The sequence below is a fragment of the Phoenix dactylifera genome, unplaced genomic scaffold (genome assembly GCF_009389715.1).
Source record: "Phoenix dactylifera cultivar Barhee BC4 unplaced genomic scaffold, palm_55x_up_171113_PBpolish2nd_filt_p 001186F, whole genome shotgun sequence".
Taxonomy (NCBI): domain Eukaryota; kingdom Viridiplantae; phylum Streptophyta; class Magnoliopsida; order Arecales; family Arecaceae; genus Phoenix; species Phoenix dactylifera.
The window spans coordinates 35034-50615 of NW_024068523.1; the positions used below are offsets into that span (position 1 = coordinate 35034).

At 36.2% G+C, this 15582-nt stretch overlaps 1 protein-coding gene across 1 annotated transcript in view; it reads left to right on the top strand.

Moving 5' to 3' along the window:
• The first annotated feature begins 2325 nt into the window (after positions 1-2325).
• Positions 2326-15582, top strand: part of LOC113463358 — a 45478-nt gene continuing 32221 nt past the window's right edge. Inside the window, exons 1-7 of the mRNA XM_039121689.1 lie at positions 2326-2445; positions 5481-5530; positions 7232-7295; positions 7621-7729; positions 10751-10867; positions 11307-11324; positions 11923-12170. Of these exons, the coding sequence (XP_038977617.1) occupies positions 2371-2445; positions 5481-5530; positions 7232-7295; positions 7621-7729; positions 10751-10867; positions 11307-11324; positions 11923-12170 (681 nt within the window). The 5' untranslated portion in view covers positions 2326-2370. The remainder of the gene's footprint in view (positions 2446-5480; positions 5531-7231; positions 7296-7620; positions 7730-10750; positions 10868-11306; positions 11325-11922; positions 12171-15582) is intronic.

The following is a 15582-nucleotide window of genomic DNA, read 5'->3' on the forward strand; positions in this document are numbered from 1 at the left end:
TTTCTATGAATCGTATCTTAATAGCTTGAAATTGTGTTGTAGCTATCTAGGATTGCGTTGTAGCCCTCAAAAGATTTGGTGTAACCACTTAGAGCTATTAAAATAAATTCAATCATGGGCATGATTGAGGGTGTATGTTTCTACATAAAGTAGGGATCCATCACCCTAGGTGAGAGGGCTCAAGTTGGTTTGGGATGGACACTGAGTTGAGTATCTGTTTGTCTAAGATTCAGGATTTTATGTTAGATAGCACATGACTTTAGAGTTTGGTTGTTTTTTGTTTGCTCGTTTCTACTCTTAGAGCATTTATTGCTTTAGAGCATTTATAGTACATCTGAGATGCTATCAGCTATGAGTTGGACCAATTTGGTTATGCCACATCATCAGGCTTAATTTTCACCACATCACCATCTATTTCACTTGTTGTGTATCATGCAACAAACTTGGTATTGCATAGTATGATAGGACATGTTTGAGAAATAATTGCAAATGACAAGTGTGGAGGCTACAGAATCATAGAAGTAAGCATATGGATGATAGTTTTATAACAGTGGAAGCCCTGCATTAGGTTGAAGTTCATCAGTCAAGCTCCTTTTCGAGCCTGCTTGAGTTAGTGTTAAGTAGTTTATTGAACAAATTATGAACTTTAAGATGAGTTGCACCCATCATTATAATGATAATAAACTAAATATAAATTATCATGAAAGTATGCAGACAATCAATTATGTGCTTGTTCAACTTTTCTCTTCTTTTTTTTTCTTTTTTTCATTGGTGAATGGAGAAAAAAATTGTACGCCGCAACGTTCTTATATGCTAGTGTGTGTGTGTGTATATATATATATATCATGGAGACTAAGCTTGTACAGCTTTCTCCATTCGATATATAGATGCTAGTATTAATATGCTCGACAATGATTAAATTAAAGCTCATTACTTAATATGTAATAAAAATTTGACCATTGAAGGCTTCTATTTATTATAAGTTATTGTGGCAATAAATGACCAATGTAATGTACCGTGATCTGATTCGTCAGCTCATCATTCATATGTCAACCTAGACATTCTTAGAAATTCACCGAGCAGAACTATTTTGCGGAAGAGGCAACCTGGTTCATTCACCTAGGTGCACATGTGGCTTCAGCAAGTTCATCATGTGTTAAGTAGCTTTGGCTCATTCTTGGGTTATTATGCTATATTAGTAGTTTGTTATGTACGATCTTGAGTTTGATGGGATACAATTCATTGAAGATGTAGGATTTCGGCTATAAAAAAAATCTAAAATGTCATCCATAGAAGGTGAATGCTCCACTACTCTCTAATATAGACATTATTATCTTTTTTATATTCTTCCTTGCTTTTCACCAAGACTACTGAAACCTTGTATTTGTTATCATATATTATATAGTTATATTATATTTCGTAAAATTGTACCATGCATTTCGTGTAGGGTCGATCTTAATAATACTAGTATTAATGTTGGTAGTTTTTATATGGAGACACTTATAGAGAGTTTAGAGGTAGGGATTAATAGTGTCAGTTTTAATAATAATTGTTTCAGCTCGGTCATGATTAAAATTATTTTCTCAATCTACAATAGAAATTTTGCTAAAAAAAATATTTTAAAGTATTTAAAACAACTAAAAATTGAAGGATAAAAAAAAAATTAATTAAAACTCCAATACAAACTCCTTCATAATATTTTGAGTTTTAGAGTTGAAAAGATAAACTCCGGCTCCCATCTTATGCTGTTGCATGTCGCTGCATGGAGTGCTATACTTATTGCATCACGATAATAATTTTAAACATAAAGCATCGATAATTGAAAATATGTGACAAATTCACGACCATCCATCCCGTGTTTTTTTCACTCAAATAGTCCACACACGTGATAGCACGGGACAGCACAAGGAACACATCGGTCAACCTACTAATAGACGCATGGCGTGCACTTTCGAAATTCCAAGTTAACTGTATCCGAGTAGTATGAATTGCCCGTTTTAGCAAAAAAAAAAAAAAAATCTAAATTAATTGTACCGTCCATTCTGAGAAAGTGCAGGGGGCATTTTGCAGGGTTTAAGTCACCGGACAGTGACGGGATTCATGACCAACATGCCGACGTCGACCCGTTCGCCAATGAGATTGAATCTCCTAAAATGCCCAAAATGCCCTCACATCGCCGACATTCCATCGAGGGCCCTTGTAAGGGCATTTTGGTCCTATGGCGACCGATTTAAATCCCGGTTATCTCGTCAGGTGACGTCACCGTGGGCTGCCCTTTAAATAACGGCTTCCCTCACTCGGCTCAGCAGTTTTCTTTCCCCCCCCTCTTCCCCACCTCTCTCTCTCTCTCTCTCTCTCTCTCTTCCGGCGATGGAGCTCTCGGCGGGCGGAACTTTTGTTCTCCGGCGGTTGGGATTTCTCCTGGTGATCTCTTCTTTCCTTCAGGTGGTGAAGAACGAACTAGGGTTTTCTGATCTCTCTCCTCGCTCTCTCCTGGGAATCTCTGCTACGTAGTTTGATTTCTTTTTCGTTCTTCGAGTGGAAATTCTTGGAATTCTTGAGCTAGGGTTTTATTTTTTTTGGTTTTATGTTGTTAGATCGAGCAGTTTTAGATGATACGAAGTTCTTGATTCAGGGTTCGTTAAATTGGGGGGATTTTCCATGGGATTAACAGTTTTTCCTTCCCCCCCACCCCACCCCCCTGCCTGAAATTTTGAGTTCTTTAATAATGGTTTTGGATTATAAGGTCTTCATATTTGAAGCATTGATGGGTTGGCAGTGGGTTGGCAGTAAGAAAAAAGAATGCAAGAAAGGTGATGGTTAAGGGACGGTAGAGGCAAGTTTGTTCTTCGAGTTCTTTTGCTCTAGCTGTCTATTTTGTTAATTACTTTGGTATATCATCTGTTACTTTTTTGGTTTTATGTTGCTCGATCGAGTAGTTTTAGATGATCGGAAGTTCTTGATTCAAGGTTCGTTAAATTGGGGGGATTTTCCATGGGATTAACAGTTTTTCCTTTCCCCCCCACCCCACCCCCCCTGCCTGAAATTTTGAGTTCTTTAATAATGGTTTTGGAGTATAAGGTCTTCATATTTGAAGCATTGATGGGTTGGCAGTAAGAAAAAAGAATGCAAGAAAGGTGATGGTTAAGGGACGGTAGAGGCAAGTTTGTTCTTCGAGTTCTTTTGCTCTAGCTGTCTATTTTGTTAATTACTTTGGTATATCATCTGTTATTTTTTTGGTTTTATGTTGTTCGATCGAGTAGTTTTAGATGATAGGAAGTTCTTGATTCAAGGTTCGTTAAATTGGGGGGATTTTCCATGGGATTAACAGTTTTTCCTTCCCCCCCCCCCCCCCCCCCCCTGCCTGCAATTTTGAGCTCTTTAATAATGGTTTTGGTGTATAAGGTCTTCATATTTGAAGCATCGATGGGTTGGCAGTAAGAAAAAAGAATGCAAGAAAGGTGATGGTTAAGGGACGGTAGAGGCAAGTTTGTTCTTCGAGTTATTTTGCTCTAGTTTTCTATTTGGTTAATTACTTTGGTATATCAGCTGTTATTTTTTTGGTTTTATGTTGTTCGATCGAGTAGTTTTAGATGATAGGAAGTTCTTGATTCAAGGTTCGTTAAATTGGGGGGGATTTTCCATGGGATTAACAGTTTTTCCTTTCCCCCCCACCCCACCCCCCTGCCTGAAATTTTGAGTTCTTTAATAATGGTTTTGGAGTATAAGGTCTTCATATTTGAAGAATTGATGGGTTGGCAGTAAGAAAAAAGAATGCAAGAAAGGTGATGGTTAAGGGACAGGTAGAGGCAAGTTTGTTTTTCGAGTTCTTTTGCTCTAGCTGTCTATTTTGTTAATTACTTCGGTATACCATCTGTTATTTTTTTGGTTTTATGTTGTTCGATCGAGTAGTTTTAGATGATAGGAAGTTCTTAATTCAAGGTTCGTTAAATTGGGGGGATTTTCCATGGGATTAAGAGTTCTTCCTTTCCTCCCTCCGGCGCCCGAAGAAAGAATGCAAGAAAGGTGATGGTTAAGGGACGGTAGAGGCAAGTTTGTTCTTGGAGTTCTTTTGCTCTAGCTGTCTATTTTGTTAATTACTTTGGTATATCATCTGTTTGTAATAACAATTTGACTTAACTGATGTAAAATCTGGGTACTCTGGATGTCTTTAAGGAGTTTTGAGTTGAGGATTCTGAGTTCTTGGACAGTAACTTTTGGTATATTAAGCACTGACAGCATTGACTGGTTGGTGAGAAAAGATAGAATGGAAGAAAGCAATGATTAAGAGAATGTTGGGGAAAGTTTGTTGTTGGAATTCTTTTTCAAATTTCTCTTTCATTCTTGATTTGAGTAGTGCTAGCTATTAATATTATGATTTTCACTTAACCACCGATACATTTGGATAACCATCATGTGTTTGAGCAGTTTCCTCTTTGGGATTTTCAGCTTTTTAACAATATTTGGCATTTGAAGACTTCATACTTTTGACTGTTGTGAGAAAAGGCATAAGGGAAGAAAGCGGTGATTATGAGCTGCTATAAATGGAAAAAATTGTTATCTCTATGCTCTTTGGTAACTAACCAAATCTTATCATTTTGATAGCCAATTAATTTTTAGTAAAATAAAAAATTAAAATATTAATTTTATTTTGTATTACTTTTTTTACTGGCCTCTTCTTAGTAGCTGAGCAGAGTATGAAATATACTGCTTGCTAGAAGTTAGGAGATCAATGATTTTTGGCTCAGTTTTTCAGTGTTGCTGAGATAGAGAAGTATGGGACAGAGCTGAGCAACTTCTGTGAGCGTCATTGATGTTAGTTAACTTCTCTAATTCTTAGTTACAAGATGTTCTGCTATGAGATGTTCAACTTCAGGGTAATAAAAGTTGGCTTTTTTAGTTATTTTTTTTGCCGCATAAAGTCCTATTCCCACCTTCATGTGGAATTGATTATGTTAGGCAATCATTTTTTGATGGTTCAGTCTTGGAACAAACCTCATCTGTTTACTGTAGGAATTTATATCAATGAACATAGTCCACAAGTCATGGCACCTTTATTAGATGGTTTGTTGTGACAAAAAAGTGTTGCCCATACAAACTGTTTAGTGCTGATATAAAGGTTGTTCAAGGTGGTAATATGTCGTTATTTATTCTCAAAGTTAAAGGCTGCGACTCTATTTGGAAATGAAAATTCTGTGATCGATGCCTACTTTTAATTTGTCATCTTACCTTTGCTGATTTAAAATGGAGGAAGAGTCGTCCTGGGGGGAGGGGTGAGTTGGGTTGGGGTTAATTGATGTCCAGGTGCAACATCCGAGACAAATCTTACATAATGTTATCTCTCTGTAGTTTTCAGAAAATGTTTTTGCTTGTACATAATTTAAATTTGCTTTGAGCATTCTGTCAACTCTTTTTGAAGTTGCAATCTCGTATTTGAATGTAACCGGAAAGTTTGTCCACGAAAAAAAAAGTCGTTGCAGATCACTCTTGTGCCTCCAACAGGTGCTCAGCAGTCCAATGCTACAACAGTGTAAGGGCATTCTCTTGACAGATCATGATTTATAATGTCCATTTGGGTAAACAAATTTTAAATGTAGGCCTTCAGCTATTGTTTCATTTGATAGGTCTGCTTCAGGTTACAAATTCTAATTTTTACATTATATCTGGCTACATATCTGGCATGAGCAAAATGTTCTTATGTTTCCATTGCTTGGTGTTAGTTGCGATATGCAATAGTTTCATTCTTTCTTTCTTTTTATTTTTTGTTGATGTTTAGACTTTACTTCTTAGCTAGAGAAAGAGTGGTGAATTATTTCTGAGCAGACAATGACTGATTCCATTGAACCAGGAACATCATTTCTCAAGAAACTAGTAAATCTATCCAATAGAATGCTGAAGGCTATACCAGCCTATAGAAGCACCCGAAAAACTAGTACGATTTTTTTGGCTAGTTCTGGTTCAGGAAGTCCTTTTTTTGTCTGCTTCTGCATCTGGTGCTTCCAACAAATAATTTTGAGTTCAGCATGTTTAGCATGACTAGTTAAATTTGAATGCCTGTTCCATAAAGGGATAAATTCAAGTGAAAGAAACATTTTATATAATGGAAATTTAAGTGAACTATTTTTTTTGTATTGCAAAGATATAACATTTATATATAATATACTTTTTCAACTTCAGTTTTTTGAGAAATCAGTAAACTTGGTAATTTTGAAGCTTTGCCTACTGAATTCAAATTTTTTCCTTCATCTTTTAGTACAACTCAGAAGCATAATTAATTTCCTCATATTTTTGAGATTAAGTGGATATTTAGTCAAAATGCATGTAGTTATTGAGCATTATATTTTGTTTAATATTATTTTTGAGAAATCTTTTGTACATAGTTGTTCATGTAGTCTTTATAAACTACAATAGCGGCCTTTTTGTAGTCCACAGCCTGTCAAGTGTCATGTATTTTTTTTTTTAATCTTTCCCTTTTTTTTTACTCAATAATAAACGGAAAAACTGTTGAAAATATCTTACAGCCTATGTACTAAACTAGATAAAGAAATGCCCTCTATCTAGTATGATATTAAAGACCAAAATCTAACATAAAAAAGCATCTGATTAGCTTCCATCATATAGAAAAAGGTATTTTTAAAGTCAAGCTGATAGATTAGTTATCTGGCAGTGTAAGAAAATGTCCTTACTGCCATGTTTTTGAGTGAGCCAGAGGCCACAAAGCAAGACTTCTAATGCTCATTTGAGCTATCCAATGATTCTTATTATTCTAGATCCAAATTGAACATATAGGGATTTTCATTGATTGAAGGAGGGCAGGTTCTGCTGAAGTGACAGTGATCTAAGATTTCTTACATTTGACTGGCCAAAGATCATAGATTTGCCTTAGAAGCTTGACTAGTCCCACTTTTGTTGGTAGTCTTGTAATATCTGTTAGAAAAGAATCCCTCAAAGGTAGTAAACATCTAAACTTTTGTAACGAGGTATGAGATAAGTAAGACACAATGATGAAAAAAGAAAAAGATTTGATGCAGACATGGGGTGTCTGGCCACAATAACTAATAGTAATCATCATTCATTTACATAGGCACTTTTTAGCTCCTTTGTCACATCCAAAACTACAAGTTCCATTGCCTTTCTTGAATTTGATCGTTTATGATAATCACTGTCCATTTTCTTTCAGAAATTCAATATTCTATTTTTGCATTTGAAACATTTTATCATTTTCCTTCAGAAAGATATATGCAGAAGGGTATTGTTCCATGTATGGTATTTGTGGACGCCGCGGTGATGGAAAGGTTTTGAACTGTCCTTATAATGTCCCTTCTATCAAAGTACTTGGTAACACATTGTGGTTATCATTTTATATTTGTATGCAAGATTATAGTTATATTTGTGCTGCTAAGTTATCATTTTGACATGAATATCTGGAAAGGAAAACAAATTAACGGTCTTCTTTTTCTTTCTATAAAAAAAAGGTGGGTGGGCTGGTGTTACTGCATGTGTGTTCAACCTTTTCTTCCTAAATTATTGGGTCTTAATGTATCTGTAACCTTGAGTAGTATAAAGTTAAACTGTGATTGGACTCTTGATCTGTAAAATGTTTTCTTTTTTCCTTCTCAGCCAGATGAGTTGTTGTCCTTGAAGATCCAGAGTTTGTGTCCAACAATCACTGGCAATGTCTGCTGCACTGCAGATCAGTTTGACACATTACCGAGGGCAAGTCCAGCAAGTAAGATTTGTGGCTAAAGTGACATTGTTAACATTCACTAGCATGACCACTCCTTAAAAGGAGAACATTCACATTGTGCTATTTTAATTTCTTATTTTTTTTTATAGAACCCCCATGCTTGTTACTCTGCTTGTATCATGTCCTTAGATTTGTGGTCCCAGTCTCCTACACTAATAGTAGTACATTTATTTAGTATATCTATTTCTTCACACCTGGTTCTTCAGTGTAATGTCATCTTGTTATGGATCGTTATTTACTTCATTTTGAAACACAGAATGCTAATTGCCTTGACTGTTCTCATCATGCATAATCGTGCATGCTATGGATGTTGCCAGGATTGCTAAGACCTCTGACTTTCTAGTTATTATTCTTGCATTATTAAAAGTTTACAAGATGCAGACTTATAAAATAGTAAATGCTGGCTAGTTTACATTGTTACATAAACTAATCTTGTGTTTCTCTCAAGCTTACGAATTTATCATCTTTCTTTTGAAATTTATTATTGGATATTATTGAGAAGTTGGGATGCCATTTAGCAAGTTGTAGAATCAATGAATGTTAGAGAACTAGAACTACTTAGGTCAAGGTATAGCATTCTTCAAATCATGTTCTGGTGGAATTGCATCTTATTTCAGGACATCAAACTGCTAAAATAGTAAAAACGTTAAGTCATAAAAGATCATAGGGTTTTTGCATATATTCCCTTCTAAATATGCAAAATTGCATGAATACCCTCGTAAAACTACTATTTGCATGTATATCCTTCTTTTTTTTTTTGCATATGTACCTGTATTATTTAACGTCGTTAAAAAATAGACGGTTTAAAATTAAAATGACTACAATAATCTTATGGGTAGATATGCAAAAAAAGTTATAAGGGTATATACGCAAATAGTAACTTTCATATTTAAAAGGGTATACATTCAAAAAATTCATTAAAAAATGTCAAAACTCAGCTGAAATTTTCTAAGTCTTTTATGATTCAGTTGGATTGATAAGTCAAAAAAAGATCGAGTCACATTGTTAATTTTTTTTTTTAAGATCTTGGCTCAGTCAAGTTGGAATATTAGGTGGTCATTTTGGTAATTCTATTCTTCATTTGATTTTGATATAATTATAATTATTGAATTTATGACATCTATATATTCGTCATTATTTTTAAAAGATTGAAGCTATCAAATTTAAATTAATTATAGATGCTTAGATTAGTAAAATATTTTTTAGTGATTTGTAAATGTTGAGTTGTTTGTTTTTGAGACGAGAATTTCGTAAAAGTAACATGATTTATTCTGTAAGAGTTGATATTAACATGATTTAATTTTATTTTGTTATCTTTTTTATTAACGATTATCTTTATTGGATTTTGATTATTTTTGATTAGATTTTTTTGAAGTGTATACCCTCCTAAATATGCGTAATTGCATGAATACCCTCGCAAAGTTGCTATTTGCATGTCTATCCATATGAAGTTTTCTTTTTGCATGTATACCCATAAGGGTATTTTAGTTATTTTAATTTTAAATCATTTAATTTTTAACGGCGTTAGATGGTATAGGTACATATATAAAAAAGAAAGTAAAAGAAGGGTATACATGCAAAATAAATATTTGATGAGGGTATACATGCAAATAGAAATTTTACGAGGGTATTCATACATTTTTATATATTTTGGAGGGTATATATGCAGAAAACCCAAGATCATATGTATCACAAGGAAACATAATAGGTAGACAACAGGGAATGGAAAAAAAAAATGAACAACCTTTTTGTATATACACTTTGATTTTTTTTGGTGGGTTAGCTCAGCCCACGGCTACATTAAATTATCTCCAACTAAATCCTCCAATTACATATTTTGGTACTGATTCTAAGAAGCAGAGTTCGTGAAATCGTCCTGAATCGGACGGTTCCGGTAGCTTCGAGCCGTACCGGCGACTCACCGGTACAGTTCCGGCAACGAAAACGAAAATCGTTGCCGGTACCGAAGAAGGAGAAGAAAAGAGAGTGCGAGCGGGGGAGGGAGGGAGATGGAGAGGGAGGGAGGCGGGCAGACGCTGGCAGAGGCCGGCGGAGGGTGGCGGGAACGAAATAGGGGAACCGACCGTTGCCTCCACCGGCCCTTCACCGGCCTCCTCCATCGTCCGCCTGCCTCCTCTCTCCCTCTGACACGGCATGACGCGGTCCCGTACCGCCTAGTGCCATCGGAGAACTAGTACGGTGCTCAGTATCTGTTTCGCTGACCTTGGTAAGAGCACAGTTACATCTACCGAAGTTCAAAGACCAACCGGCTGGAGTATTGCCTTCGTGTATTATAGTTTTATATTTGTTCTCTTAAAGTCTATTAGTTTAGCAATGACAACATATATCTGAAATGAGAAGTCAATTTCTCAATGTTGAATATTGTCTGCTAGCATACTTCCCGGTCCTCTTCAATTGATATATTCTTCTTCCCTTGTTTGATCAGTTGGTGTGATTTCTTTGAGTTGTCTATGCTTTGCAGTATGTATTTGTATTCAGAGTTCTTAAATACAAAAAAAGGCAGATATAAGCATTGTGTTAAAATATTTGAACTATGGATGATAACCAAATAAGTTTTGCAGGTAAGAATAAATCACAATTGGTGCACATTCTACCTCTCCTTCTGTCTTTATTGTTATAGAAAAAAGTGGATTTATTTGAAGTCATAGCTTCATTCAAAATAATCAGTTCTGATATTGACAGAAACATGCTTGAACTGAATTTTTATCAAAATTGGTGTCATGTTCCAGTTTGGTAGGATAAGAATTCGACTTCTCAGAGGATAAATATTGTTGGGTTGATTTTAGTCCATCACCTAGGATTATCCGCAACCTTTCGGTTTGAACTAATTTGGGGTTACTGCTTAATTGCAAGTTCCGTCCATTGCTTATATTACTTATATAGTTGTCTTTTGTTGTTTTTGAATACTTTGATCCTCTTTTTTCTTTTTGCTGTTATTTTTTGTGTAATACCCACTTATTTTTCATGTGATATCTTTTGCAGGCAATTCCTTTTCTTGTGGGATGCCCAGCATGCTTGAGGAACTTTTTAAATCTTTTCTGCGAGCTCTCTTGCTCTCCAAATCAAAGCCTCTTCATCAACGTGACTTCTGTGATGAAGGTCCTTTTTCTTTATACCCATAGTTTATTTGTAGACAAGGATTTAAGGTTATGGCTTCCTAGTAGATAAACTACTTAATAGTTAACATCTGATTGTTCTTTGTGATAATTTATTGTTCCAGTTCATGATGTTAAAGATTGGGTTCGCACTGTTTTTCCTCCCCTCATCCTCCCCTCACCCGCTTCTTTTTGAAGTGAATGGCATTTATATATGGAATAAATATTGGATTATGATTAAATTATAAATAACTGCCTACGATGTACAGTCATATATATACTTTTAAATTGCATTCTTATGTAGTTGCAGGTCAATGACAGTTTGACCGTTGATGGCATAGATTTTTATGTAACTAGTCAGTATGTTGAGGAGTTATTTAATTCATGCAAGGATGTGAAATTTGAGACTATGAACACTCGTGCAATGGATTTTGTTGGTGCAGGTGCTCAAAATTACAAAGGTGAGAAGTGCCAAGGTTTTATGTCTAACTCATGCATGGTTGCAAGTGGGACCTAAAGTTCATCTATCTTTGTAATTGCCTTGTCTATCATGCCGAATGAACTAAGCAGAGTAAGAGAAGAAAAAGTATGGATGCCCTTTGGCCTAGGGATATTTTTCATATGACAGCGACATAATTTAATGAGGGAAATAAATTTTTTAACTTTTGAACATGTTGGTTTAAATTGTCTATCAATTATTGCTAATGCTTACATAACGTAAAAATGATCATATTACTGTTCTCATTGTTGAGTTGAACCAGTAAGTTGTTGAAGATTTCCCTTGTACCTATTCTCTTCGGATGTTCTCTCTTGGTCCTGCATTATTTTATTGTATCAGCATGTGCTATTTACGGTGCTGTGTTATAACTTTGATCTCAAGTCATGCCATCATTGCATTGGTATCTTGATTTATGCCCTTACATTTAGCTGGATAAACAATTTCTAAACCTGGGAAGTTGTTATCTTCACTAGCTTCTTTGTTATGTTCAACTGGCGGAATTGTCAATCTTGCTTCTATTTATGGTTGGTTTAACCTTATGCTTCTGATTGCTTTTCCAGAGTGGCTTGCATTTATTGGTCATCAAGCAAATCCCAATGAACCTTGTTCACCATATGCAATAGCCTTTCGAACAAATCTTAATGATTCAGTCAGGATGAAGCCTATGAATGTTACAGTTTATTCATGTGGTGACCCTTCTCTTGGCTGTTCATGTGGTGATTGTCCTTCATCTTCTGTATGCTTTGATTCTGCTTCACCTGCTCCTCATAAGAAACAAGCCTGTGCTATTAGAATTGGTTCTTTGAAGGTATAACTTATCTTTCCTCTGTTGCTTTTTGATGTGATAAAATCTGATGACATTTGTTTCCTTAGGTCATTGGGATAATGTGGAACTATCATTCTGTGCAAAGGATAATAGGCAAAGTAGTAAGGTACACCGTCTCAGTACCGGGCCTCCTACTGTGCCACACTATTGCTGTATCAGTATGTTACGATACGTAGATGGTTCAACATATGGAGTGTCGGTACGCTCCCATACTATGTATTGGTACCGAACTGGTATTGTATGGTATGATGCTCCATATCATCCGGTTCGGTACGTTATGGCGAATCTTGCAAAGTAGTATATACATGCATATCGTGAACTGAAATAATGCATATCGTGAATTGAAATAATGCGTGGATTAATTAATCTTATTATCATTTTTCTTCTTGTAAAAATGGAAGACCTTTTGAAATATAGCGGGATCTTATTATTAGGGAAGGAAATTGGTCCCATTTGTATACCCCATCCCCCACCTTGGCGCCCCCCCCCCCCAAACCAATAAAAAAAGGGCGGGGGGGGGGGGGGGGGGCTCACCTTGGTTGCACTTGTTATCCAAGTTTTGTATATGATGACATCTGTTTCTTTAAGTCACTGGGATAATGTAGAACTATCATTTGTGCATAGTATAATAGGCAAAGTAGCAAGATATACCGTCTCAGTACCGAGCCTCCTACCATGCCACATTATTGTTGTCGGTATGTTACGGTATGGGGATGGTTCAGCGTACGGAGTGTCGGTATGCCTCCGTACTATGTATTGACACCGAACCGGTACTGTATGGTATGTCCTGTATCGTCCGGTTCGGCACGGTACGGCAAACCTTGCAAAGTAGTGTATACATGCATATCGTGAATTACAATAATGCATGGATTAATTAATCTTATTATCATCTTTCTTGTAAAAAGGGAAGACCTTTTGAAATATAGCGAGATCTTATTAGTAAGGAAGGAAATTGGTTCTATTTGTATTCCCCATCCCTCCCTTTGGCGCCCCCTCCCCGCCCCCCCCCCCCCCCAAAAAAAAGGGGGCCCTCACCTTGGTTGCACTTCTTATCCAAGTTTTGTATTGATCTCAATACCTTTCTACCTCTTTATCTTTGCCTCAATTGTGATCTTGATCCTTCAATTAATCTTGATTTCTGAATCTTGCTCTAGATATATTACAATCCTCATGCAATACATGGGAATGGACTAGAATCCCTAAGAACAGCCACACATGGAGCCTTTGTCCTAAGTGTCAATATTACATGGTGCAGACATGAGAATCATATTTAGATGTATAGTCAAGTGTCTGACTCAGTAAGAGGAAAGAAAAAAAGAAGATATGTGAATACTTAAGATTGATGTAGGATGGAAGCAGGAGAGGGAAGAAAAGGGAAGAACGGGAGGGAAGAAAAGGGAGGAAGAAGGAGAAGAAGAATCAGAGGTAGGGGCAACTCAATATTCTCAAATCTCAATAATACAGAACTTGGGTTCTTAATTACATATTAGTGGGTATTTATAGACCCAAAATCCTAGTAAGAGTCCATGTAGAAATAAAATATTGAAGTCCTCAGAAAACTCTAGTCTTAATAAAAATAGAGTTCCCAATAAAAATAAAATTCTCTTCTTTTCAAATAAAATAAAATTAGCCTAAATAAAATAGAATTTTTCTAATTCCTATATTTACGCCTAATAGTGGTGTGCCTAGATCTCTTATAGAATGATCCGTCAAAGATACTATATTAACAGAATTATTTTTATTTATACCTTTACCTATTGTTTGTTTAAACATGAATGTCTTTCAGCATATTTGTTTCTTGTCCAAACTTCCCAGTTGACCTAAGGGTATAAGAAAAATAACATTTTTCCAAAGTTGATTCAACACTTACATCCTCGACCAATTTCTAGTGTCAAATTGGAGAGTGAAAACTCATTGTTGGAAGAGTCCAACTGTTGACCAATCGCTGAAAGCTGCAACGAAGGAACTTCATTAGTATCCAAGTTTCTGACATATATCCAATTCATTGTGAAGCTGGATGTGTGTGCCTATGTAAGATGTCAAATCACAACCTCAACCATGACTAGATCTTATCATAATGTTGACCTTCTTGTCTAGGATCATACCTTGTTTCGTGAACATGAGGTAATATTTTTTGGCCCAATCTTTTTTTGTAGCTCTTAGTGCAACAAATTCCTTACTAAAGACTTAGATCCACTTCTTCATGAAACTTAAAGAAAAAGTTAATCTTCCAAATCACTTACTTTGGATGTCCAAAAATACATGTCTTGATTTTCTATTTCAACAATCTCAATAACTGTAGGTTGATTTATTTCAATTCTTATCTGATTATAGACCGAGTCAAATCCTAGTCTCATTTCTATTGCAGGTTGAATTATCACTTATGCTTTAAGTCATAACTTAAACATTCATTCCAATATACCAGTTATATCCCCAATTCATTTGTTAACTAAGATCCAAATCTAGTGCTACTTCAAAGCTAACTTTGTTTCTTGATCGAACCGGGATCCGTATCGGTCAAGGATCGCCGAACCGGTACCGAGTGCTGTACCGGTCAGCTCCCGATACAGTTTGGTACCAGTTCAGACTGAACCGTACCGGTATTGAACTGGTTAGTGTCGGTTCACGCTTGACCGATACAGATCGGTATCGGTTTGGACCAAACCGGTACCGAACTAGTTGGTGCCGGTTCACGCACCGGCACCCTAATTTTTGTTTTTGGAGTTCTCTCTTTTCGATCTTTTATGAATTTAAGTCTAATTTGATATTTTTTTGATGCTTTCTGATGTTTCTAGGATTCCAGTTTAAGCTAGATGATGCATCTTATTGCTTTAAAATGATATAAATCATAAAATGAACAACATAAAATATCTTCAAACCAAGATACAATCAAATTACATACTTTTAAAGTCCAACAGACATACATAATGATATTTAAAATCGAGTCGAGTGGCGATACCTCTCGTAGATATCCGAATCATCAGCATAATCAGAAAGCACATCAACCCATCCCTCTGTCCAAGCGATATTGGAGTCTTATATGTTCATCTCATAAGGAATGCGTGTCGAGTTATAAGCACTTTCGGATCTCTCGCTAAAGCTCTAGCTCTGAGAGCTGTTCTTAGTTGATAATACGGCTGTAGAGGGGACCATCCGACTATGCCGGTAGCAAAATCCGGCCTGTGGGATGCTCTGAGGTACGTAGGATAGTAGCCACCGAGTCTGAGTCGAACCGGACGGAACCGGCTAAAAATTACCGGTTTCGGCTGGAATTATTGAGGTTTCGACCCCTATGGGGTTGGAACTATTTTCCTATAACGAACAAACTCGGTATGGGACCGGGTTGGCTCGATTCGGCTTGAACCAAGCCGTACGGCCCGGTTTGATCCGGTTC